The following is a 24,230-nucleotide window of genomic DNA, read 5'->3' as shown; positions in this document are numbered from 1 at the left end:
ATTAATTCCCCTCCTTTGTCATCAACTATCATTTTCAATATGCTTTCTTTTGTTCACTCATGTTCTTCATATTGTTCTGTGAATAAGATATTTTAAAATAATAATAAACCAGAAAGGATTGCAGATTGTGTGGGAAAACTGGTAGAGCATTGCACTAGGAAATTTTCTCAATCCTCCTATTTTCTGTCTCTAAGTATAAAATTCTGCCTGAACCATCTTATCTACTGCCATGATTTCAATTGTTATTGACCCCTGACTTCTCAATGTTATGTATTTCCAGAACTACATTTCCAGACCTAACCTCAAGCTATTGACCTGTGTTCTTCAAAATGGTAGACACGATCCACATGTAGCTATTGAGCACTTGACATGTGGCTAGTACACATTGAGAAGGGCTGCAAGTGAAAAATAACTATGCAATTCAAAGATACAATATAAAAAATTTTATAAAAATTTGAATAATTTTTAATACTCATTACATGTTGACATGATATTTTGCATATATTGAGGTAAATCAGTGGTTCTCAATCTGGTACAGTTTTGTGTCCCCACTTTGGGTTGCTTAGCAGTATCTGGAGACATTTTTGGTGTTCACAACTCCGGGAAAGGATGACTACTGACGTCTACTAACAAGAGGCCAAGGATGCTGCTAAGCATCCTACAATGCACAGGTCAACCCTCCACAACAAAGAATTCCCTGGCTGAAAATGTTAATAGTACAGTTGAGAAATGCTGGGGTTAAATAAAATAAACTATTAAAGTTAATTTACCTGGTGTTTTTTACTTTATTAAAATATAACTATTATAACTTTAAAGTTACATTTGTAGCTCACATTATATTTCTTTTGGACAGTGCTACTGATCTAGATCCACACGGCTATTTTACTTGATGTGTCATTTCCACTTTAATGTACCACAGTCATCTCTAACACATCATGTTAAAATAAATAAATAAATAAATAAGGGTAGTTATATTGTTTTTACATGCCATACATTTCGGTCTTTCCTGTCTCAGTCAATAAGACCAAGTTAACTAACTAGAAACCCAAAAGTCATCTTTGACTATTCTCTCTTCCTCACTCTCTATCTCTAATCAGTAAGTCCTTCTAATTCTGTCTCTGTAATATCTCAAAATTGAAAATGGACCCATTCCTCTCAATACTCTACACCAGTCCAGGTCTTTAGTATCTTTAGTTTCAAGCAGACATTGTATTCTAAGGGCACACACCAAATACATGATCACTGTCTTACTTGCAGTCTTTTCCAAGACCCAAAAAACAAAGCTATTATTTACACTCTAATGTGGAAGGGACAGGATGGTGTAATAGTGCTCTAAGAACACAAAGATGGAACACCATAGTCAAACCAAGAGGAAGTGATGTTTAAACTAAATTTTGCAACATAGATGAAAACAGTTAAATAAAGCAAATAGAGAGGACATTCCAGGCAGAAAGATTAATACATGCTAAGGTACAGAAACAGAATGAAACAAATTCTCTAGTAGGATCTACTAAATGTGTCATGTAGAGAAACTATTCAGAGATGAGGAAAGAAATGTAGAAAGAAATGGGTTACAGGGGAGTCTGGGTGGCTCAGTCATTAGGCGTCTGCCTCCGGCTCAGGTCTTGATCCCAGGGCCCTGGGATGGAACCCCACATAAGGCTCTCTGCTCAGTGGGAACCCTCCTTTCCCTCTCCCACTCCCCCTGCTTGTGTTCCCTCTTTTGCTGTGTCTCTCTCTGTCAAAAAAAACCCAAAACTTAAAAAAAAAAAAAAAAGAAATGGATTACGTATGGTTGTTTTTGCTAGGATGAGGAGTTTTAACTCTTTTATACTTAAGACTATGGGAAGCCATGAAGGGAAACCAACCAGAGAAAAAAACAATCAGAAGACTATTAGATACAGCATTATATAAGCAGAGTAGAGGGTGGATTGGAAAGAGGCAAAAACAGAGGAATGAAGACCAGGGCTAATGGCAGGTAAAAAGTGATGAGAGCAATGGAAACGAGAATGAGAAGGAAGGGATAGATACAAGGAGAAGATTAAATAACTAACTGGATATAGGAAGTAAAGGAGAAGGAGAATCTCAAATGCTTCCAATTTATGGTAAGTGGTTGGGTGGAAGTGCCATTCAGGAAAAAGACACAGGTTTGGGCTTTGGGGATGGAATGAAGGAGCAGATCATAAGGAAATGATTACTTCTTTATTGAGCAAGTTGAGTTTGAGGTATCTAACATTTAGCCAAAGTGGAGATTTCAGTAAGGTGCTGGATAAATGGGTTTGGATCTCAGGAGAGGTCTGGGCTAAAGACAGTGATTTAACAGGGATTAACTTTTAATAGCTGAAGCAATAATTTTGGTGAGGCTAACCAGTATATAAATGAAAGGAGACAGATACCTGACAAAAGCTGATATTTTAAGAGTTGAAGAATGAAGAAAAGTCCCAGAAGGACAAGGATGCACCAGAGTAGAGGGAGGAAAACCCAAAGAAATAGCTAACAGGCCATGTGAGAAAAAAGTTTCAGTAATGATGTGGGTGATCAAGGATAAGAAATTTCCATTAGTCCGGCAAGAAGGAGATCTGTAAACAAGACCAGTTTCAGCAACTGATATACATTTCGGAATAGAGGTTCTCAACAGGGTTGATTAGAACCCCAGGGATTATTTGACAATATCCTGAGATAATTTTGGTTGTTACGACTGGGAAGATGTTACTGATACCAACATTTAGAGGCCACGGACATTGCTAACCATCCTATAATGCACAGGACAGCTCCTACGACAAAGTATTATCTGGCTCAAAATGCCAGTAATATTCCAGCTAAGTCCTGGTCTAGAATGGATTGAACAATGTACTTAGACAAGGCCCAGTACTTTTTCATGAAAACCGTAGTAAATGGAAAAAGAAAGATAGACATATATTTTAGCAGGATATGGAGTCAAGAAAGGGAAGACTTGAATCCTTTCAGTATGCTGAAGTGGAGAGAGCAGCAGAAAAACGAAAGGGAAGATACTGCAAATATAGGGATGCTCTATGGAGGCAGAGGAAATGGGATTCAAAGCTCAGATAGAAGCATTAGCCTTGGATAGAAGAGATACTCATTTCACCAAAACAAATAAGGAGAGGGAAGAAAGGATTGCAGAAATGAACAAAATTTGTTGGCTTCTTGGGGGGCAAGTCAAGGGTTTCCTCATTGAATGACCTTGATTTCTCTGTGAAACATGAGGTAAGGCCATCTACTAAGATAATCAGGTTTGGAAATGGCTGGGTGTAGGGTAATTAGAAAAGAGAGATTTTTAAAAATCAGAATAGTGGACGCCTGGGTGGCTTAGTTGCTTGGGCATCTGCCTTCGGCTTAGGTCACGATCCCCGGGTCCTGCGATTGAGTCCCTGCTTAGTGGGGAGACTGCTTCTCCCTCTGCCCCCTGCTTGTGTGTGCTCTCTCTCTCTCTCTGACAAATAAATAAAATCTTAAAAAAAAAATCAGAGTAGTCACTATCATGATGGCATGGCAGACAGTAGCCAAACTACAAATCAAAGGCAGGAAGTAAAGAGCAGAAAGGGGGTGTGACTGAGAGGACCAGGTGCCATGAAGTTGTATTTACAGAAGCAATGGTAGATTATAGGGGTGGGAGAGATCTCTCACCTGAATTACATACAATTTCCTGTTTTCTATGCTTCTGCTCCAACCACCATTATCATACCACTTCTGGTGTAACATTGAACCACTATCAGAATACGTTAGAAACTGATTCAGGGGTGCCTAGGTGGCTCAATCAGTCAAGCATTTGCCTTCGGCTTGGTTCTTGATTCCAGGGTCCTGGGATCTAGCCCCACGTCAAGCTCTCTGCTCAGTGGGGTGTCTGCTTCTCCCTCTCCCTCTGCCTGCCTCTCTCTCTCTCTCTCTCTCTCTCTCTCTCTCTGTCAAATAAATAAATAAAATCTTCTTTAAAAAATAAAAGAAACTGATTGAGACACTAAGTTGCTTAAAATCCCTCAAGGATGTTCCATCACCTTCACAATGAAGTCCCAAGTCCTTAGCTTGGCAACTAGAGCTCTTCAAAATTCAGAATTTCCAGAGTCACTTCACACCACCCATTCCCACCATCCTACTGCTTGCCCCTGCTTAGATTTGACCAAACTTCTCAAACTACTTGTAGTTCTCCAGAAGAAATACACTGTTAAAATATCTACCTGCCTTGGCACCTCCTATTCCTTCTGTCTCAAAATATCCTCCCCCTCTCCTCCATATCCCTCCCTCCTGCTTTACCTATTTAGCAAACTCTTATCCTTTCCTCAAAGCCCTCTTCCATGAAGCATTTCCTTACCTCACTTCCCCATTCTCACAATAGAGCTAATCATCACTCCTACCTCTGTACTCTCTTCAATCTTTGTGTATACTTCCATTCGAAGTGTTATATTTATACACAACTGTCTTTTCCAAAAAACTAAAAAAAAAATCAAAACACTAAACTAAAAAAAAAAAATCCTCCTCCCTTCAGTAGAAAAATATTGCTGAATAAATATTTACTGAATTTATGGAATAACGAGATTGGGTTGGGGTTCTAGTCTCAATTTTGCCACTAAGAAACCAGAAATCCTTAATCTTAATTGAATCACTTGAATGGTTCCAAACATTAATTTTACTCCCCTGTGGAAAGATCACACCACCCAACATATAGTCCAAATCAAATTCTGCCTGCCTGAAACTGTGCAAAATAATGTCTACCAAATTAATCTGCATATATGGGTCAGCAGTGCCTAACTATGCGGTAGGCATGAATTTGAGAAGCTTGCTCTAAACATGGAAATATTGAGCTGAAAAAACAAAAGAAAGGAAAGCTGAATTAATGGGTTACCTACAATAAATGGAAAAAGGAAAAATTCTACAAATTACCAAAGTCAGGGGGAAAGATTGGCATACCCACCAACCATTGCATACTTCACAATTGCATACCAGTTTGCAAGTGAGAGTAACTGATTGTGGGTCAGCTTTACGAATTGTTTGGAAGAAAATGCAGCAAAGTTTGGAGATTTAATGTAATGAGATAGGGAGACCTTGGGAACTTGCTGAAAATATTTACTGAACTATTTCCCCAGATGAAAAGGTTTACGAAGAATTAAAGGACCTAAGAGATGCACTAGTCAGAGCTCTTAGTGATTTGCAACATTTTATTCTCCAATTAATGTACGAAGATATCTCTGAACCTTGAAACTGGAAAGAAAATTTTATAGATTCTAGAGCACTGCTGATTTAGTTGAGGCAACACAGGACCTTATTAAAGCATTATATATAAAACTTAATTTTAGGGCGCCTGGGTGGCTCAGTGGGTTAAAGCCTCTGCCTTCGGCTCAGGTCATGATCCCAGGGTCCTGGGATCGAGCCCCGCATTGGGCTCTCTGCTCAGTGGGGAGCCTGCTTCCTCCTCTCTCTCTCTCTGCCTGCCTCTCCGCCTACTTGTGATCTCTCTCTCTGTGTCAAATAAAAAACAAAACAAAACTTAATTTTAGCTTATAAAATTACAAACACAGACTGTGTTTAGTTTGAAGATTATCGTCTTTACTATACATACAGAGGCAGAAAAACAGAGAAACAGAAGAATCATTAGAGACAGCACTTCTTTCCTACTACTAAACTACTCTGAAGTTATTTTTTAATCTGTTGAAACTATTTTGAATTATAGACTGAAAAATTGAGGAGTTATTTGGTGGAGGGATAACATCAAAAGAGTAAAATTTTGATGACTTTTTATAATTTTTAAAGTTTCTCTGACCGCTTTTGGAATGCAACCTTCAAGATACATTTAAATTATCAAGCACTCATACTATCCACGTAGCTCAGTTTCTAAAAGAGTGAGTGAGGTGACAAATTATGGACTAGCAAAGAAAGATAGAATGCCTGGAATTTTGTAGACAAGCATTTGAAACTTCAGGTATCTTGAAATATTTCTGGCTATCTGGCCAAATGTTTGAGGGCATGCTTCTATGAAGTATATTTTCAAATAAAACTCGAGGAAAAAGAAAGAGAAAGCCACCACTCACCATGGTCATATAACCCTAGTGTGACAACTGAGTTGTTTGGATTGATTGACAACGGCTCTCAGAAATATTTTACTCTGTCAATTACCAGTATTTTTATATTCTTAGTCAAGGTTGGTAACAGGTTTATTGGTAAAATTTTATATTAAGTTGTTTTAACTCTTTTTGGAATTCTTTTGCAGTGCTACTCTTAAAATCCATAATTTCTGAAGTACTCTCTTCTGTTAGCAATAAAAAAATTCACAAGTTTCTGATCATTAAAAAGTTTAGGTTACAGGGGCACCTGGGTGGCTCAGTGGGTCAAGCCTCTGCCTTCGGCTCAGGTCATGATCTCAGGGTCCTGGGATAGAGCCCCGCATGGGGCTCTCTGCACAGCAGGGAGCCTGCTTCCTCCTCTCTCTCTGCCTGCCTCTCTGCCTACTTGTGATCTCTCTCTCTCTCTCTGTTGAATAAATAAATTTTAAAAAAACTTAAAAAAAAGGTTTAGGTTACATAATCTCCAGCATCAGAGCTCTAAGATTTTATGGTTTGCTTCAGACCTAGTAAGGTTTATACGAACCTTGTGAATATTACAGTTTCAAGTGTGATTTTTTTGAAAGATTTTATTTATTTATTTGACAGACAGAGATCACAGGTAGGCAGAGAGGCAGGCAGAGAGAGAGGAAGGGAAGCAGGCTCCCTGCTGATCAGAGAGCCCGATGTGGGACTCCATCCCAGGACCCCAGGATCATGACCCAAGCTGAAGGCAGAGGCTTAACCCACTGAGCCACCCAGGTGCCCCTCATGTGTGATTTAGATACTGGCAAATTATTTGCAAATTCAGAACAGGAAGTAAAGACGTTTCTATGTACTTGCTTGCTACTCATAGGTCATGCAGTTTTCCCAAAAAAGCAAATGTTTCCTGAAACCATACTGGTATTTGTTTAACTGCCTAATATGTATCTTGACTATAATTTTGGGTTATGGGATTGCAAACAGAGACTGTGTTTCAATTATAGATTATACAGTACATTTGAAATACAGATATAACGGGGGAGTATTCAGAAGGAAATACACAGAAGAAAGAAGGGAATTAAATAAAACTGCCCATGTAATGAAGGGTTTTTAAAATATTCAACAACCTCATTCTGACTTTAGTCAGATGTACTAAAGTTGTACTAAAGATGACTTTCAGTACTCAGTGCTTCTGGTAAGATTTTAATTATTTTTACATTTTGCTACAGCATAAGTCATTTTTACACTACTGTTTAAGAACATTGAAAAGAATATTTCGAGATTTTAGTTTAATATCTTATTTTGAAATTTGCTCAAAAAGTTCAGAAAATATAAAATTGGTCAAAGTTGATTATGACCAAACTCTGAAACTTTTATCTGGATTATAAAGATAAATAAAATCATTCTACTCTGAACACTCCAAACACTAATTCAGAATTGAGTTAAACTAGGAAATAGTGCCACCTGCTGAATAAAAATTTCTTAAACATCTCAACATTAAGTTCATTTTTCAGACCACCTAAAGTTCTAACATTTTTTTTCTCAAAGATGTACATTTAAGATGAACTTCAAACAGAAAATTTTATTTAAAAAATTATTCAGCTAGGGGCGCCCGGCCGGCTCAGCTGGTAGACCATGAGACTCTTCATCTAGGGGTTGAGTTTAAGCTGTATGTTGGATGTACAGATTACTTAAAAATAAGATCTTTAAAGAGAGAGAGAGAGAGAGAGATTAATTGTAAGTCTACATGTGGCATGGTCAAAACTTTCCACACCTCTCTTCATCATGTAAAGAATATATGGCATGTAAGCCTTGAAATTAAAAACGACAGGGACTTCTGAAAAGAAACAGATTGAATTGGTTGAGAGGAACTAGAGTAGAGCAGCTGGTATGAAAAAAAAACTACACCAAATACTTCACATTCAAATCCTTACAGGCCCCACCTGCCCACAGCTATCTGGCAGGAGGTATCACCTTTTCACATAGACTTCACATTAGTTTTGATGTAGTACAACATTTAAAATTATTTATTTATTTTTTAAAGATTTCATTTATTTATTTAACAGAGAGAGATCACAAGTAGGCATAGAGAGAGGAGGAAGCAGGCTCTCCGCCGTGCAGAGAGCCCGATGCCGGGCTCGATCCTGGGACCCCGAGATCACGACCTGAGCCCTTCGGTTGAGCAAAGGCTCAACCCACTGAGCCGCCCAGGCACCCCTTAAAAATATTTATTGACGGGGCGCCTGGGTGGCTCAGTGGGTTAAAGCCTCTGCCTTCGGCTCAGGTCATGATCCCAGGGTCCTGGGATCGAGCCCCGCATCGGGCTCTCTGCTCAGCGGGGAGCCTGCTTCCTCCTCTCTCTCTGCCTGTCTCTCTACCTACTTGTGATCTCTATCTGTCAAATGAATAAAAAAAAAAAAAATCTTTAAAAAAAAATATTTATTGACAACCAAGATATGTCACATATTTGAGAAACCTGTAACATGAAAGAGACCAAGAAGAACATTTTTTAAAATGACTATAGAGAGTAGATATAATTGAACAAACAAGGGAGAATATATTTTAAACCCCTCATATCTTCAGAAATTAAAAATGATACTGCATCCTTATAAGAGGAAAGGGATGTTATTTCTTTAAAAAGCAGGAAAGAATTCTTAGAAATTAAAATGATAATTTTTCAAACTAAAATTCAACAGAAAAGTTGAAAGATAAAGGCAAGAAAATTTTCTAGGGTATAAGATAGAAAGGAAAAGAAACACGAAAGAAAAGATGAGTTATAGAGGACCAAACCTAGAAGTAAAATATCTACTAAAAGTTCCAGGAAAGGAGAACAAAGAATAGAGAGAAAAGAAATTATGAAAGAAATGATAAGAAATCCCCAGAACTGAAGAAGAGTTACAAAATTCTAAAATTACTTATTCATCTCTTTTTTTAAAAAAGATTTTATTTACTTATTTGACAGAGAGAGACACAGCAAGAGAGAGAACAAAGCAGGGAAAGTGGGGGAGGGAGAAGCAGGCTTCCCATCAAGCAGGGAGCCTGATGCAGGGCTTGATCCCAGAACCCTGGGATCATGACACAAGCTGAAGGCAGATGCCTAGCAACTGAGCCAGCCAGGTCCCCCCTTATTCATCTCTTGATAGATCATTTCCACCTTTTAGCTATTGCGGATAACACTGTTAAGAACATTCATTTACTTGTAGTTGTTTTGAGTCCCTGTTTTCAATTTGTTGAGTTATATACTAGTCATAAGTAATTATATGATTACCTTTTCGTTTTTTATTCTTCTTTTTTTAAATGTAGGCTCCATGTCCAGGGTGGAGCCCAATGTGGGGCTTGCACTCCTGACCCTGAGATGGAGACCTCAGCTGAGATCAAGAGCCAGACACCTAACCAACTGAGATACCCAGATGCTCCAAATGTTTATTTTTTTGGTTTTTGTTTTATATAGAAGGCTCCACGCCCAGTGTGGAGCCCAGTGCGTGGCTTGAACTCATGACCCTGAGATTAAGACCTGAGCTGAGATCAAGAGTTGGATGCTTAACCCACTGGACCACCCAGGTGTCCTTATGATTAGGTTTTTGAAACACCATCAAACTGTTTTCCACAGTGTCTGCACAATTTTACATTCCTTTCAACAGTATGTGAGAGTTTTCATTTCTCCATATCCTTGCCAACACTTGTTAATGTGTCTTTTTATTATGGTCATCCTAGTGGGTAGAAAGTGGGTAGTGGCATCTCTGTGTGGTTACACCCTGTTTCAATCTCTTAGTGGTTATCTTAGAAAGTAATCCTTACTTAACTAACCTAATATTGCTACCTTTATTATCCTCCTGGGGAAGAATCCATAAATATTTTAACAACATTTACCACATACACCCCCACATACACATACACACACATTACTTACAATATGTTTTGTTATGTATTATAACTGTTATTATTTAAGTGCCACAAGACATTATTATTTTCTCACACCCTGTATTTTCAAAGTCAATGTGATTTAGATTTACCATCAGAATTATTATTTTATTTGGTCGACATTGCTTTCTGCATCTGATCTTTCAGGCAAGATTTCCTTTTGCATGATGAATAACTTATAGAATATTCTATAACATTTATCTTCTACTGGCAATGTCTTACTTTCCTTGAAAATACATTAATTTTGCCTTCATTACTGAAGCATTTCTAGGATGATATTTATTTTCCCGCAGTACCATGAGGATACCATTTCACTGTCTTTTGAAGCTTGCATCATTGAGATGTCAGTGGTGAGTTTAACTGCAGCTTCCTCAAAGCTAATCTGTTTTTTTTCTAGGATTTCAACAGTTTTCTCCTTGTCTTGATTTACTAAAGTTTCATTGTTACATGTTTAGATGAGGATTTACATTGTTACATGTTTAGATGAGGATTTATTTTTACATATCCTGCTTGGGCTTTGTAAGGCTTCTTGAATTAGTGGATTATCAGCAATCATGTCTTCAGAATATTGCCTCAGATCCATTTCTTCTCTTTCTCTTCTGGGACTCCAACTAAATATGTTAGAAACTCTCACTTCAGTCAGGTAATAGGTCTCTGGTTCCTTATATTATTTATAAAATATATTATTTATTAGTAATAATATAATAAATAAATAGTAAAACAATATATTATTTATACAATATCTAATTACTGCCAGCTTCATTCTGGATAATTTCTTCTGAAATTTATTCTAGTCACCTAATTTTCTCTTCAATTGCGATTAATACACTAAACCATTTTTTAAAATTTGGTATTACATATTTTCATTTCTGGAATTTCAATTTTTTCCCCAACATCTGCTATGTCACTTTTTTTTTCTTGAGAGAGAAGGAGGGACAGAGGGAGAGGGAGTGAGAGAATCTTAAACAGGCTCCACGCCCAGCACAGAGCCCAATGTGGGACTCAATCTCACAACCCTGAGATCATGACCTGAATTGAAATCAAGAGTTGGATGCTTAACTGACTGAGTCACCCAGGTGCCCTCAGTTTGATTTTTGTCAATAATCATAGTTGCCTTACAAAGTCTGTGCCTGATAATTATAATTTCTGGAGTCCCTGTGAACTGTTTTCTTCTGTCTGGTTCTCCTGCTCATTTTGACACATGGCACTTTGTCTCTTTGTGTATTTCTTCATCTTTTGTGTGTGTGTATGTGTGTACATGTATGTGTCTGTGTGTGTGTGCTTCATCTTTAATTGTGTTCAGGACATTGTGCTTGAAATTTTATTTATAGAAATCATCTGAGATCTGTTATGTCTATGTACTATGTTATTGTGTTTATACATAATATAAATTCTGGTGGGGCACCTGGGTGGCTCAGATGGTTAAGCATCTGCCTTCAGTTCAGGTCATGACCTAGGGGTCCTAGGATTGAGCCCTGTATCGGGCTCCTTGCTCAGTGGGGAGTCTGCTTCTCCCTCTCCCTCTCCTCCCCCCAGCTCATGTTCTTTCTTTCTCTCACAAATGAATAAAATATTTTACAAAATAATATAAACTCTGGAAAACAAAATAAACTTAAGGGAAACAAAATAAACATTAAATATTTCAGACAAGAAAAATAAGAGCAGAAATTTTGAACTTTTGAAAAAATGAACTTAGAAAAAAATGGATAAATTCCTAGAAACATATACAATCTACAAAGACTGAATCATGAAATTAAAAAATCTGAACAGACCAATTACTAAAAAGTAAATAGAATCAATAAAGGACAAACCTCCCAATAAACAAAACCCAAGACCAGATGGCTTCATGGGTGAGTTCTACCAAATATTCAAAGAATGAGTAATATCAATTCTTCTCAAACTCTTCCAAAAGTAGAAGAGGAGGGACCTCTTCCAATTTCATCTTATGAGGTCAGCATTAGCCTGATTCCAAAACTAGACAAGGATACTACAAAAAAGAAAATTACAGGCCAATACCCTTGGTGAACATAGAAGCAAATACCCTCAATTAAATATTAGCAAATGAAATTCAACAATACATTAAAAGGATTATATGCCATGATCAAGCAGGATTTATTCCAGCAATGTAAGGATGGCTCAACACCTGCAAATCTGTCAATGTGATATACCACATTAACAAAAAGGAGAAAAATACATGATCATTTCAACAGATGCAGAAAAGGAATATGATAAATCTCAGCACCCACTTAGGATAAAAAGATCTCTAAACAAAGTCGGTATATAGGGAATGCACCTTGATATAATAAAGGCAATATACAACAAGCCCAGAGCTGCTATCTTACTCAGCGGAAAAGCTCTAAGATCAGGAACAACATGAGTATGTTCACTACTTTTATTCAACATAGTATCAGAAGACCTAGTCACAGTAATTAGGCAAGAAAAATAAACACAAGGCATCTAAATTGGTAAGGAAGAAGTAAAACTGTCACTATTTGCAGATGGTATGATACTGTACATAGAAAATCCTAAAGACTCTATCAGAAAACTGTTAGAATAAATGAATTCAGTAATGTTGTGGGATAAAAAATCAATACATAGAAATCGTTGCATTTTTCTACACTAATTACAAGTTATAAGAAAAATAAATTAAGAAAATAATCCCATTTACGGTTACATCAAAAAGACTAATATACCTATGGATAAATTTAACCAAGTAGGTGAAAGACTTCTATACTGAAAATTACAAGAGATTAAGGGAAAAAATTGAAGTGGACACAATTTAAGTGGAAGGATATTGCATGCTCATGAAATGAAAGAACTAGTATTATTAAAATGCCCATATTACCCAAAGCAAGCTACAGATTCAATGAAATCCTAATCAAAATTACAATGGTGTTTTTCACAGAAATAGAACAATCCTAAAATTTATATGGAGTCACAAAAGATCTGAAAGAGCCAAAGCAATCTTTAGAAAGAACAACAAAGTTGGAGGCATGATGGTCCTTGATTTCAAACTCTATTACAGTTGCTCCTTGAACAGCACAGGGGTTAGGAGCACCAACTCCCAGGCAGTCAAAAATCCTGGTGTTGGGGCGCCTGGGTGGCTCAGTGGGTTAAGCCGCTGCCTTCGGCTCAGGTCATGATCCCAGGTCCTGGGTTCGAGCCCCGCATCGGGCTTTCTGCTCGGCGGGGAGCCTGCTTCCTCCTCTCTCTCTGCCTGCCTCTCTGCCTGCTTGTGATTTCTCTCTGTCAAATAAATAAATAAAATCTTTAAAAAAAAAAAAAAATCCTGGTGTAACTTTGGACTCCCCAAAACTTAGCTATAATAGCCTGCTGTTGACCAAAAGTCTTACTGATAATACAGTAAATTAAAACATATATGTGTTATATGTATCATATACTATATTATTATAAATAAAGTAAGCTAGAAAAAATGTTATTAAGAAAACCATGAGGAAGAGAAAATACATTTACATTACTATACTGTATAGAAAAAACTGCATATAAGTGAATCCATGCAGTTCAAACTTGTGTTCAAGGGTCAACTTAGAAAGCTTTAGTAATCAAAATAGTATGGTATTGGCATAAAAAGACACATGGATCAATGGAAAAGAACCGAGAGCCAGAAATAAGCCCACAAATATATGGTCAATTAAGTTAGAATAAAGGAGCCAAAAATATACAATGGGAAAAAGATAGCCTCTTCAATAAATGGTGTCGGGGAAACTGAACAGCCACATGCGAAAGAAGAAAACTAGAACACTATCATATAGCATATACAAAAGTCAATTAAAAATGGATTAAATATTTGAACATAAGACCTGAAACCATAAAATCCCTACAAGAAAACATTGGTGGGAAGTTTAATATAGGTGTTGGTGATGATTTTAACAATCTGACACTGAAAGTAAAAATAACAGAAAGAAAAATAAACAAGTGAGATTACATAAAAACTAAAAAGCTGAACAGCAAAGAAAACGGTCAACAAAAAAAAGGGGGTATGCCTGGGTGGCATAGTTGGTTAAGTACCCAGCTCTTGGTTTTGGCTCAGGTCATGATCTCATAGCTCTGACTTTGGGCTCAGAATGGAGTCTGCTTCAGATTCTTTCTACTTTCCACTCTGCCTCTGCCTGCTCCCTCACATACACTCATGCATGCTCTCTCTCTCAAATTAATTAATTAATTAAATCTTTAAAAATAAATACATAAAAATAAAAAGTCAATCTACTGAATAGGAGAAATACTTGCAGATTATATACACTGATCAGGAGTCAATATCCACAATATATAAATATGCATGTAATTCAGTTGCAAAACCCCCCAAACAATGCAATGAACAAATGAACAGAGGACCTGAATGCACATTTCTCCAAAGACATACAGACGGCAAGCAGACACAGGCAAAGATGCTCAAAATCACTAATTATCAGGAAAATGCAAGTCACAACCACAATAAGATATCACTTCATATTGATCAGAATGACTAGTTTAAAAAGACAAGAGATAACTAGTGTTGGAGAGAATGTGGAGAAAAGGGAACCCTTGCACAATGTGGGTAGGAATATAAATTGGTACAGTCATTATGGGAAACAGTACAGAGGTTCCTAAAAAAATGAACAATAGAGCTACTATATATGATTGAGCAATTCCACTTCTGGGTATTTATCCAAAGAAAATAAAAACAACAGCTTGAAAAGATCTATGTATCCTCATGTTCACTGAGCACTATTTACAGTAGCCAAGATGTGGAATCAACCTAAATGTCCACTGACGGATGAATGGCTAAAGAAATTGTGGTATATATACACGATGGATTATTATTAGCACATAAAAAGGAAGGAAATATTGTCATTTGTGGCAATATAGATGAACTTTGATGCATTATGCTAAGTGAAATAAGTCAGACAGAGAAAGAAGAATACTGTATAATCTTTCTTATATGTGTAATCTAAAGAAAGAAACAAAAACAAGATCACAGATACAGAGAACAGATTGGTGGTTGCCAAAGGCAGGGGTTGGGAGGATAAGAGAAATGGGAAAAGGGGCCAAAGATAAAAACAAACACACACACATAAAAAACAACAAAAAACCCCACAAAAATAGCAGAAATCAATGAAACAGAAAACAAAAGTAATAGGAATCAGTGAAACCTGGTTCTCTAAGAGTATCAGTAATACAGATAAACTAATAACCAGACTATTTAAGGATTAACAAAAGAGAGAAGAAATAAATTGCCAACATCAGGAATGAGGAAAAGGATTTCACTTCAGATCCATACATTGAATTCATTGTTTTAGAAATTCCCTAAAGAAAACTTGAGGTCCAGATGACTTCTCTGATGAAGTCTAAAAGAATACCAATCCTACACAAACTCTTATAGATAATACAGAAGTGAATACATCTCAACTCATTTATGGGGCCACCATTACCCTAAAACCAAGAGCAAAAGTATTAAAAGAAAACTTAGACCAACATCCCTCATGAACATAGATGGTTAAATCTTTACCAAAATTTTAGTAAATCAAATCTAGCCATATATAAAAATGGACAATAATACACCATGAACAAGTGTATTTTATCACAGGAATACATGGGTGATTTGATAAAATATCAGTCAATGTAATTTATCATATCATTACACTAAAAAAAGAAAAGTATATGATCATCTCTAAAGATTAAAAAAAAATCACTTGACAAAATTCAACACCCTTTCATGATAACTTACAGAAAACAATGGGAAAAAAATTCTAATTCATTCATTTTAAAACAAGGCATCTTTAAAAAACTTTCAGCTAATATCAGAGTTAATAGTAAAAGACTAATACCTTTTCCCCTAACACAAAAACAAAGCCAATGTCATAACCTCTGAATCTTCCTTTAGTTTTGCAATTAGAGTCCATGTTTCCCCGTTTTGTATTAATAAACTTATGTTTATAACCACTATTAGAGAATTTAGAATATTTTATGAATCCATTTACCCTTCTCTCACTCTACTGTGACCTTGTAAAGGGCAAGTCCTTTGTTTTACTCATCTCTGTATGAATGTTTAAGAATTGTAATGGGTCTCGAGGCACCTGGGTGGCTCAGTGGGTTAAGCCTCTGCCTTCAGCTCAGGTCATGGTCTCAGGGTCCTGGGTTCAAGCCCTGCATCTCTGCTGAGCAGAGAGACTGCTTCTCCCTCTCCCTCTGCCTGCTGCTCTGCCTACATGTGTTCTCTAGCTCTCTGTCAAGTAAATTAAAGAAATCTTTTTTAAAAATTTGAAAAATAAAATAAAGGGGCGCCTGGGTGGCTCAGTGGGTTAAAGCCTCTGCCTTCGGCTCAGGTCATGATCCCAGGGTTCTGGGATCGAGCCCCACATCGGGCTCTCTGCTCCGCGGGGAGCCTGCTTCCTCCCGTCTCTCTCTCTGCTTACCTCTCTGCCTACCTGTGATCTGTCTGTTAAATAAATAAATAAAATCTTTTTAAAAAATAAATAAATAAATAAATATAAATAAAAATATGTTTGTTATAGGACAAATATTTTCTACTTCTCTACTTTTGGACTGTGCAACAAAAACCTGATTAATGATGAGAAAAAGCTTAGAGATACAATCTAAAAATCTGAAACTATGACTATATTAAAATGTAAAATACTCATTAATTCCGTGATATAGGTGCCACTTTAAACCATTTCCTGTGTGTGTGAAAACATTCCTAGCCCTATCCTTTAATTGCATTTATTTTTCGACTTACATGAATACAAATAATATCAGGGTAGAAACTTAAAAAGATTAACACTTTAGAAAAACAATGACAAGGGAAGATATCAAAATTCAGCCTGAATTAGTTATGAGATGACACAAGAAATACATACCATAGAATCCTGGACAATTTTTAGATGTGAGCCACAAGCTTAGTTTTAGAATCCTTTCAGTCAAAGCCAATGAGTAAATGTGATCAGTTATAAGATTCACAAGAGTCATTAGGGTAATATGTCTCAGAAGCAGAAATTTTCCTTATATTGAAACCTGAAAGAAATATTACCATTAAAGGGACACTGTGTGACAGTAAACATTCTTAACAACATCCCTATAATAATTTCCATAGTGAGTTTTGTGAAGGAAAGGAAGCTGGGGTGACCTTTACCACAGTGAGATCTATAACTCTTTAAGAAAGGAGGTGAGGGGTGCCTGGGTGGCTCAGTTGGTTGAGCATCTGACTCTTGGTTTTGTTTCAGGTCATGATCTCAGGGTTTGATGAGATTGATGAGATTGATGCCTATGTCAGGCTCTATGCTCAGCAGGGAGTCTGCTTGAGGTTTTCTCTCTCTCTCTCCCCCGCTCTGCCACTTACCCCGCTCTCTCTCTTTCTATCTCTCTCTCTAAAATAAATCAATAAGAAGGAAGGAAGGAAGGAAGGAAAGAAAGGAGAGATAAAGAAAGAAAGAAAGAAAGAAAGAAAGCGAGCGAGCTTGGGGTGTCTTGCTGGCTCAGTTGGTAGAACATGTGACTCTTGATCTCAGGGTTGTGAGTTCAAGCCCCACATTGGATGTAGAGAGCACTTATTTTAAAAAAAGAAAGGAGGTGAGCTCAACTAAAAGTAAACATATGAGAGGGAGGTTGCTATAGAAGCCAAAGTGTGAGTCTGGTAATGAACTCTCCCATAATCTCTTACTACAAAATTCTTCTAGGAGGTTTAGGACCATGTGATCTCTCACCAAGTCAAGACATAAGCTTTGAAAGAGGGTTCTTCTGTACATAAAACCTCCTGAATATCATCCCCTCCTGTCCTATTGGAATATATAGCTCATCTGAAATCCAAACGCTGGGTAAGACAAAAACCATAGATTTTAGAACATTCTGTTACTAGTCATAAAGAGATCAGTTATTGCATGACATAGAGAAGCCATACTATCCCAACGGTACCATGTACATGGGGAAACTCGTTACATGTGAGAAGGGTTTCAGTAGGTGTGTCTCGTGTAACAAAGACAAGGTTTTCTAAAGAACCAACCTCACAAAAGAGATGGGAGACATATTAAGATGTGTGATGAATTCATGAACATTCGCTATACTTTTTTTCCACTTGTCTATGTTTGAAATTTTCCATTAAAACTAAAGAAAATATAATTATGTTAAAGATCCTCAAAGAGGGAACACCTGGGTGGCTCAGTTGGTTAAGCAGCTGCCTTCGGCTCAGGTCATGATCCCAGTGTCCTGGGATCGTGTCCCGCATCGGGCTCCTTGCTCAGCAGGGAGCCTGCTTCTCCCTCTGCCTCTGCCTGCCATTCTGTCTGCCTGCACTCGCTCTCTCTCCCTTTCTCTCTGACAAATAAATAAAATCTTTAAAAAAAAAAAAAAGATCCTCAAAGAGATCAATGAAGAAGTAACATATGTTTATGAAAAATAACAAGAAATTATAAAACAAATAAAATTATAAAATACAATTAGAAATCCCATAAATAGAAAAAGTAGCGATAGAAATTTAAAAGAAACCCCCAAACAACCCAATTATAAATGGACAAAGATTTGAATAGGTATTTTACAAAAGAAAATATATGAATGAAGCACATGGCAAGATGCTTAATATATTAGTCATTAAGGAAATACAAATTAAAACTCTAACAAAATACCACTTCACACCCACTAGTATGGCTATAATCAAAAAGACAGAGAATAACAAGTGTTGGCAAAGATATGGAGAAATAGAACCCTCATATGTTGCTGATGGACATATAAATGGTACAGCTACTAGGGCAGTTTCTTAGAAATTAAACATAAATTTATAATAAAACCCAGCAATTCCACTCCTAGATGTCTATCCAAGAAAATGAGAACAAGTCTATGCAAAGACTTGTATACAAATTTTCATAGCAACATTATTCATAAGAGTTCAAAGTGGGAACAATCCAAATGTCTATCAACTAGCATAGATATAACCATAATGTGGTAGTTATATCTATGTAATGGAGCAATGTCAGCAGTATATAGGAACAAACAACTGACACACAGGCTACAGAATGAATAAATCTCAAAGAACCTAGATGCATAAAACATGCTGTATAATTCCATTCATATGAAATGTTCTGAAAAGGCAAATCTATAGAAAAATAAAGTATAGGGGCGCCTGGGTGGCTCAGTGGGTTAAGCAGCTGCCTTCAGCTCAGGTCATGATCTCAGGGTCCTGGGATCGAGTCCCGCATCGGGCTCTCTGCTCAGCGGGAAGCCTGCTTCCCTTCCTCTCTCTCTGCCTGCCTCTCTGCCTGCTTGTGATCTCTCTCTGTCAAATAAATAAATAAAATCTTAAAAAAAAAAAAAAAGAAAAAAAAAGAAAAATAAAGTATATTAGTGGTTGCCTAGGGCTGGGATGTGGGAACAAAGGTGACTTCAAATGGGCACGAGAAATTATTTTGGTGTGATAGAAATGTTCTAAAACTGGATTTTGGAGACAGTTGTACAACTTTGTCAATTTACTAAAAATCACTGAATTGTGTAGTTTAAATGGTATGCAAATTTGCTATAGATTGTTTGTGCCCCCCCCCCCCCGTTCATATGTAAGCAGAGTCCTCAAGAATAGGATTAATGCTCTTATAAAAGAGGCTCCAGGGGCGCCTGCATGGCTCAGTGGGTTAAAGCCTCTGCCTTTGGCTCAGGTCATGATCCCAGGCTCCTGGGATCGAGCCCTGCACGGGCTCTCTGCTCAGCGGGGAGCCTGCTTCCCTTCCTCTCTCTCTCTCTGCCTGCCTCTCTGCCTACTTGTGATCTCTGTGTGCCAAATAAATAAATAAAATCTTAAAAAAAGAAAAGAAAAGAAAAACCATATGATCATCCAATAGATACAGAACAATTATTTAACCAAATTCAGCATCTGGGCTCCTGGGTGACTCAGATGGTTAAGCATCTGCCTTCAGCTCAGGTCATGATCTCCATGTCCTGAGATCCAGCCCCTTGTCAAGGCCCAGCTCAGCAGGGAGTCTGCTTCTCCCTCTCCCTCTCCCTCTGCCTCCCTCCCCTCCCTGTCTTGTGCTCTCTCTTTCTGTCTCTCTCAAATTAATAAATATAAAAAAAAAACCTTTAAAACAACAAAATTCAACATCCAATTATGATAACAATTCTAAGTAAACTACAAATAGAAGGGAAGTTCCTAAACTTGACAAAGAACATCTATGAAAAAACTATAGCTGGGTGCCTGCATGGCTCAGTGGGTTAAAGCCTCTGCCTTCAGCTCAGGTCATGATCCCGGGGTCCTGGGATTGAGCCCCACATTGGGCTCTCTGCGAAGCAGGGAGCCTGCTTCCCTTCCTGTCTCTCTGCCTGCCTCTCTGCCTACCTGTGATCTCTGTCTGTCAAATAAATAAATAAAATCTTTTAAAAAAAGAAAAAAGAAAAAAACTATAGCTAAGATCATACTTACATTTAAAGACCAAATACTTTCCTCTTAAGATCTGGAACAGTGCAAGAAAATGTGCTGTCACCATTTGTATACCTCACTACTGTGAGGTTTAATTTACTGAAAGAAGGCAAAGGAGAAAAAAAAAAAAAAAAAGAAAGTCATATGGATTGGAAAAGAAGAGTTATTGTCTATCTAGAAAGAAAAAGAGAATCTATAAAAAGAGTTGCTATAATTTGCAAGTTTCAAAAGGTATCAGGACTCAGGATTAATGTACCATAATTGATTGTATTCTGTATACTGTTGACAAGTAATTTAAAAATGAAGCTAAGAAAATCATACAATTTATAATAGCATCAAAAACATGAAATATTTGTGACTAAATCTAACAAAATAAATGCAATGTTTGTATGTTGAAGGTTATTACTCATTGCTCAGAGACAGTAAAGAAGATTGAACTAAATGGAGAGATAATACCACATACACATTTGGAAGACAATAGTGTTAAGATGTAATTCTCTGAATTGATCTATAGATTCATCACAATCCCAATTAAAATCCTGTAAGATCTTTCATAGACATTGAAAAACTGATTCTTAAATTTATACAGAAATGTAAAGGATCTCAAAGAGCAAAATGATTTCCAAAAAGGAGAACAAATTTGGGTACTCACACTATCTAATTTCAAGAGTTATTATAAGGCTACAATAACCAAGACAGTGTGGCAATCCTGCAAGGATAGACATGTGGCTCAATGGAGCACAACAGTGTCAGAAATAGATAAACCGAGTTTATTCTTTTTTGTTAAAAAAAAAAAAAGATTTATTTATCAGAAAGAGAGCACGAGCAGGAGGAAGGAGAAGCAGGCTCCCCAATGAGCAAGAAGCCCACCACATGACTAGATCCCAGGACCCCTGGATCAGGACCTGAGCTGAAGGCAGACACTTAACCAACTGAGCCACCTACGCATCCTCAATCAACTGAGTTTCAACAATGTTGCTAAGATTAATTAGGCAAGGAAAGAATAGTTTTTTTCAACAAATGGTGATGAGATAACTATACCTCCACGTTAAAAAGAATTTTTTTGAAAGATTTTATTTATTTATTTGACAGAGAGAGAGATCACAAGTAGGCAGAGAGGCAGGCAGAGAGAGAGGAGGAAGCAGGCTCCCCCTGAGCAGAGAGCCCATTGTGGGGCTTGATCCCAGGACCCTGGATCATGACCTGAGCCGAAGGCAGAGGCTTAACCCACTGAGCCATCCAGGTGCCCCTTAAAATGAATTTTGACTATTACTTCACACCATATAAAAAATTAACTCAAAATGGATCAAAGACTTAAGAGTTAAAACTTAATACTTTAAGAGGGGGTGCCTGGCTGGCTCAGTTGGTGGAGCATGTGACTCTTGATTTCAGGGTTGTAGGTTTGAGCCACACACTGGATGCAGAGATTACTAAAAAACAAAACAAAACAAAACAAAAACCCAGGTAACACTTTTAAGAGAAGACATCAGATAAAATCTTTGTGACTTTGGGTTACGCAAATGTTTCTTAGCTAAGATGCAAAAAGCACGAATCATGAAAAAAGTTTAGAAATCCTGCCATTTGAAAGTACCCCTAATAAGACGATGTATGAGCTAGAAACCAAGAGAAAATATTCAAAAGACACATACATTAAAAAAGACTTATATGCATACTATATAAAAAAGTTAAAACCTAATAATAGTGAGACAAACCAATTTTTTAAATGAAGAGCAACAAAAAAAGATCTGAACACTTCATCATACTGATTGCAAATTAACACATGAAAACATATTCAAAGTCATTAGTCATTACAGAAATGTAAATTAAAACAATAACACTACATACCTACTAAAATACTTAAAATGAAAAAGACTGACCATATTAAGTGCTAATAAAGATTTAGAGCAACTGAAACCCTCAGATATTGCTGGTGGGAATGCAAAATAACATATCTAGAGGGGCGCCTGGGTGGCTCAGTGGGTTAAGCCTCTGCCTTCGGCTCAGGTCATGATCTCAGGGTCCTGGGATCGAGCCCCACATCGGGCTCTCTGCTCCGCGGAGAGCCTGTTTCCTCCTCTCTCTCTCTGCCTGCCTCTCTGCCTACTTGTGATCTCTATCTGTCAAATAAATAAATAAAATCTTCAAAAAAAAAAACATATCTAGAAAACAGTTTGGCAGTTTCTCCTGAAGTTAAACATAAAATTACCACACTACCCCTTTTTGGTACCTACCCTCCCTGAGATCATGACCTGAGCTGAAGGCAGAGGCTTAACCCACTGAACCACCCAGGCGCCCGCATCTCTTATATTTAAATACCTAATCCATTTGGAATTTATCCTGGTATTAGAAATTGATTTCCTGTACTTATTAAAAGCCCCAACTTTTTTAAAAAAGATTTTATTTATTTATTTATTTATTTATTTGACGGATAGAGATCATAAGTAGGCAAAGAGGCAGGCAGAGAGAGAGAGGAGGAAGCAGGCTCCCCACTGAGCAGAGAGCCCGATGCGGGGCTTGATCTCAGGACCCTGGGATCATGACTCGAGCCAAAGGCAGAGGCTTTAACCCACGGAGCCACCCAGGTGCCCCTAAATGTCCCAACTTTTGATGACACATCATTACATATCTAATAAAACAGTTAAAATTTTAAAAAGTGAAAATACCAAACACTGGTAAGAATATGGAAAACCTAGAAGTCTCATAAATTGCTGGTGGAAATATAAAATGGTAAAGCCACGCCAGAAGAGTCTGGCAGTTTATTAAAAAATGAAACATACATACAGCATGACTTTTTGTTCTCTCCTTTTGGAGGTTCTTTTTATTAGCAATACTGAGCTTTTGTTTTTGACATGCCTTTCACACTCCTGGGCATTTGCCCCAGAAAAATGACTAGAGTTCACACAAAAACCAGACTGTGGTGCATTCATATGATGGAAAACTAATCAGCGACAAAAAGGAACAAACTATTACTATATGAAACAGCTCGGATCTCAAGGGACTTATGCTGAGTAAAGAAAAGATACTTTCAATGGGTCACATATTCTATGATTCCATTTGTGTAACATTCTTCAAGTGAAAAAATTACAGAGACGTAGAATAGATCAGAAGTTGCCAAGGGGTTAGGCTTGTGGGGGTGGGAGAAAGGAGTGGGTATAACTATAAAGAAGTGACACAGGGAAATATCTGTAGTGATGGAATAGTTCTGGGTCTTCATTAAAGTGCATCAGGAATCTTTGTATGAGATAAAAATCATGTAAAAATATATACACACATTATACCAATATTAATGCCTGATTTTGATATTATAGTATAGTTAATAAGGAGGTGTAATAAATGTATAGTTAATAGTATATAATAATATATATAATACATTATATTATATATAAATTATATAATATAATAATATATATAAAAATATAGTTAATAAAGAAGTGTAATCATTTGGAGAAACTGGATGAAGGGTTCATGGGAACTCTACCATTTTTGTAACTTCCTGTGAATCTATAATTATTTTAAAACAAAAAAATAAAAGTTAAGCAATTACTTCTTGGCCTTTTGGCTAAGATCAAGTGCAGTATTTGTTCTTTTCAGTTTAATATGATATGTCCTCTATCTGAGGACAATCTATTAAGTGGATTTTTGGACCAAGGAGATGCAATAGGAGCTTGCTCTGTCTACTCCACGCATTTGATCTGGTATTGCAGATCCAGGAACAGTGCAACCCCTCGGGGGAAATACCCAGGTGTCTAAATTCATCTTGAGCTGTGGAGGGTTGTTTATCTGAGATCATGTGTGCTGAATGCTTCTGCCTTCTAGCGTCTGGGCTGGAGGCTTATGTCTGGCTTCCTGGATGTGTAGGTATAGATACACAATATGGTTATTTATTT

General features: G+C 37.1%; 1 protein-coding gene across 6 annotated transcripts in view; it reads right to left on the bottom strand.

Annotated features, from left to right (window-relative positions):
- Positions 1-20,365, bottom strand: part of LOC111153203 (ring finger protein 111) — a 114,263-nt gene extending 93,898 nt beyond the window's left edge. For all 6 annotated transcript variants that reach the window (XM_022512073.1, XM_022512077.1, XM_022512078.1 and 3 more), the window contains exon 1: positions 20,347-20,365. In XM_022512073.1, the coding sequence (XP_022367781.1) occupies positions 20,347-20,348 (2 nt within the window). In that variant the 5' untranslated portion in view covers positions 20,349-20,365. The remainder of the gene's footprint in view (positions 1-20,346) is intronic.
- Positions 20,366-24,230: the final 3,865 nt, after the last annotated feature.

Source organism: Enhydra lutris, unplaced genomic scaffold (assembly GCF_002288905.1).
Source record: "Enhydra lutris kenyoni isolate GAN:26980312 unplaced genomic scaffold, ASM228890v2 scaffoldscaffold31, whole genome shotgun sequence".
NCBI classification, from domain to species: domain Eukaryota; kingdom Metazoa; phylum Chordata; class Mammalia; order Carnivora; family Mustelidae; genus Enhydra; species Enhydra lutris.
Note: the sequence above shows the minus strand (reverse complement) of the source record. Positions and strands in the feature narration are given on the sequence as shown.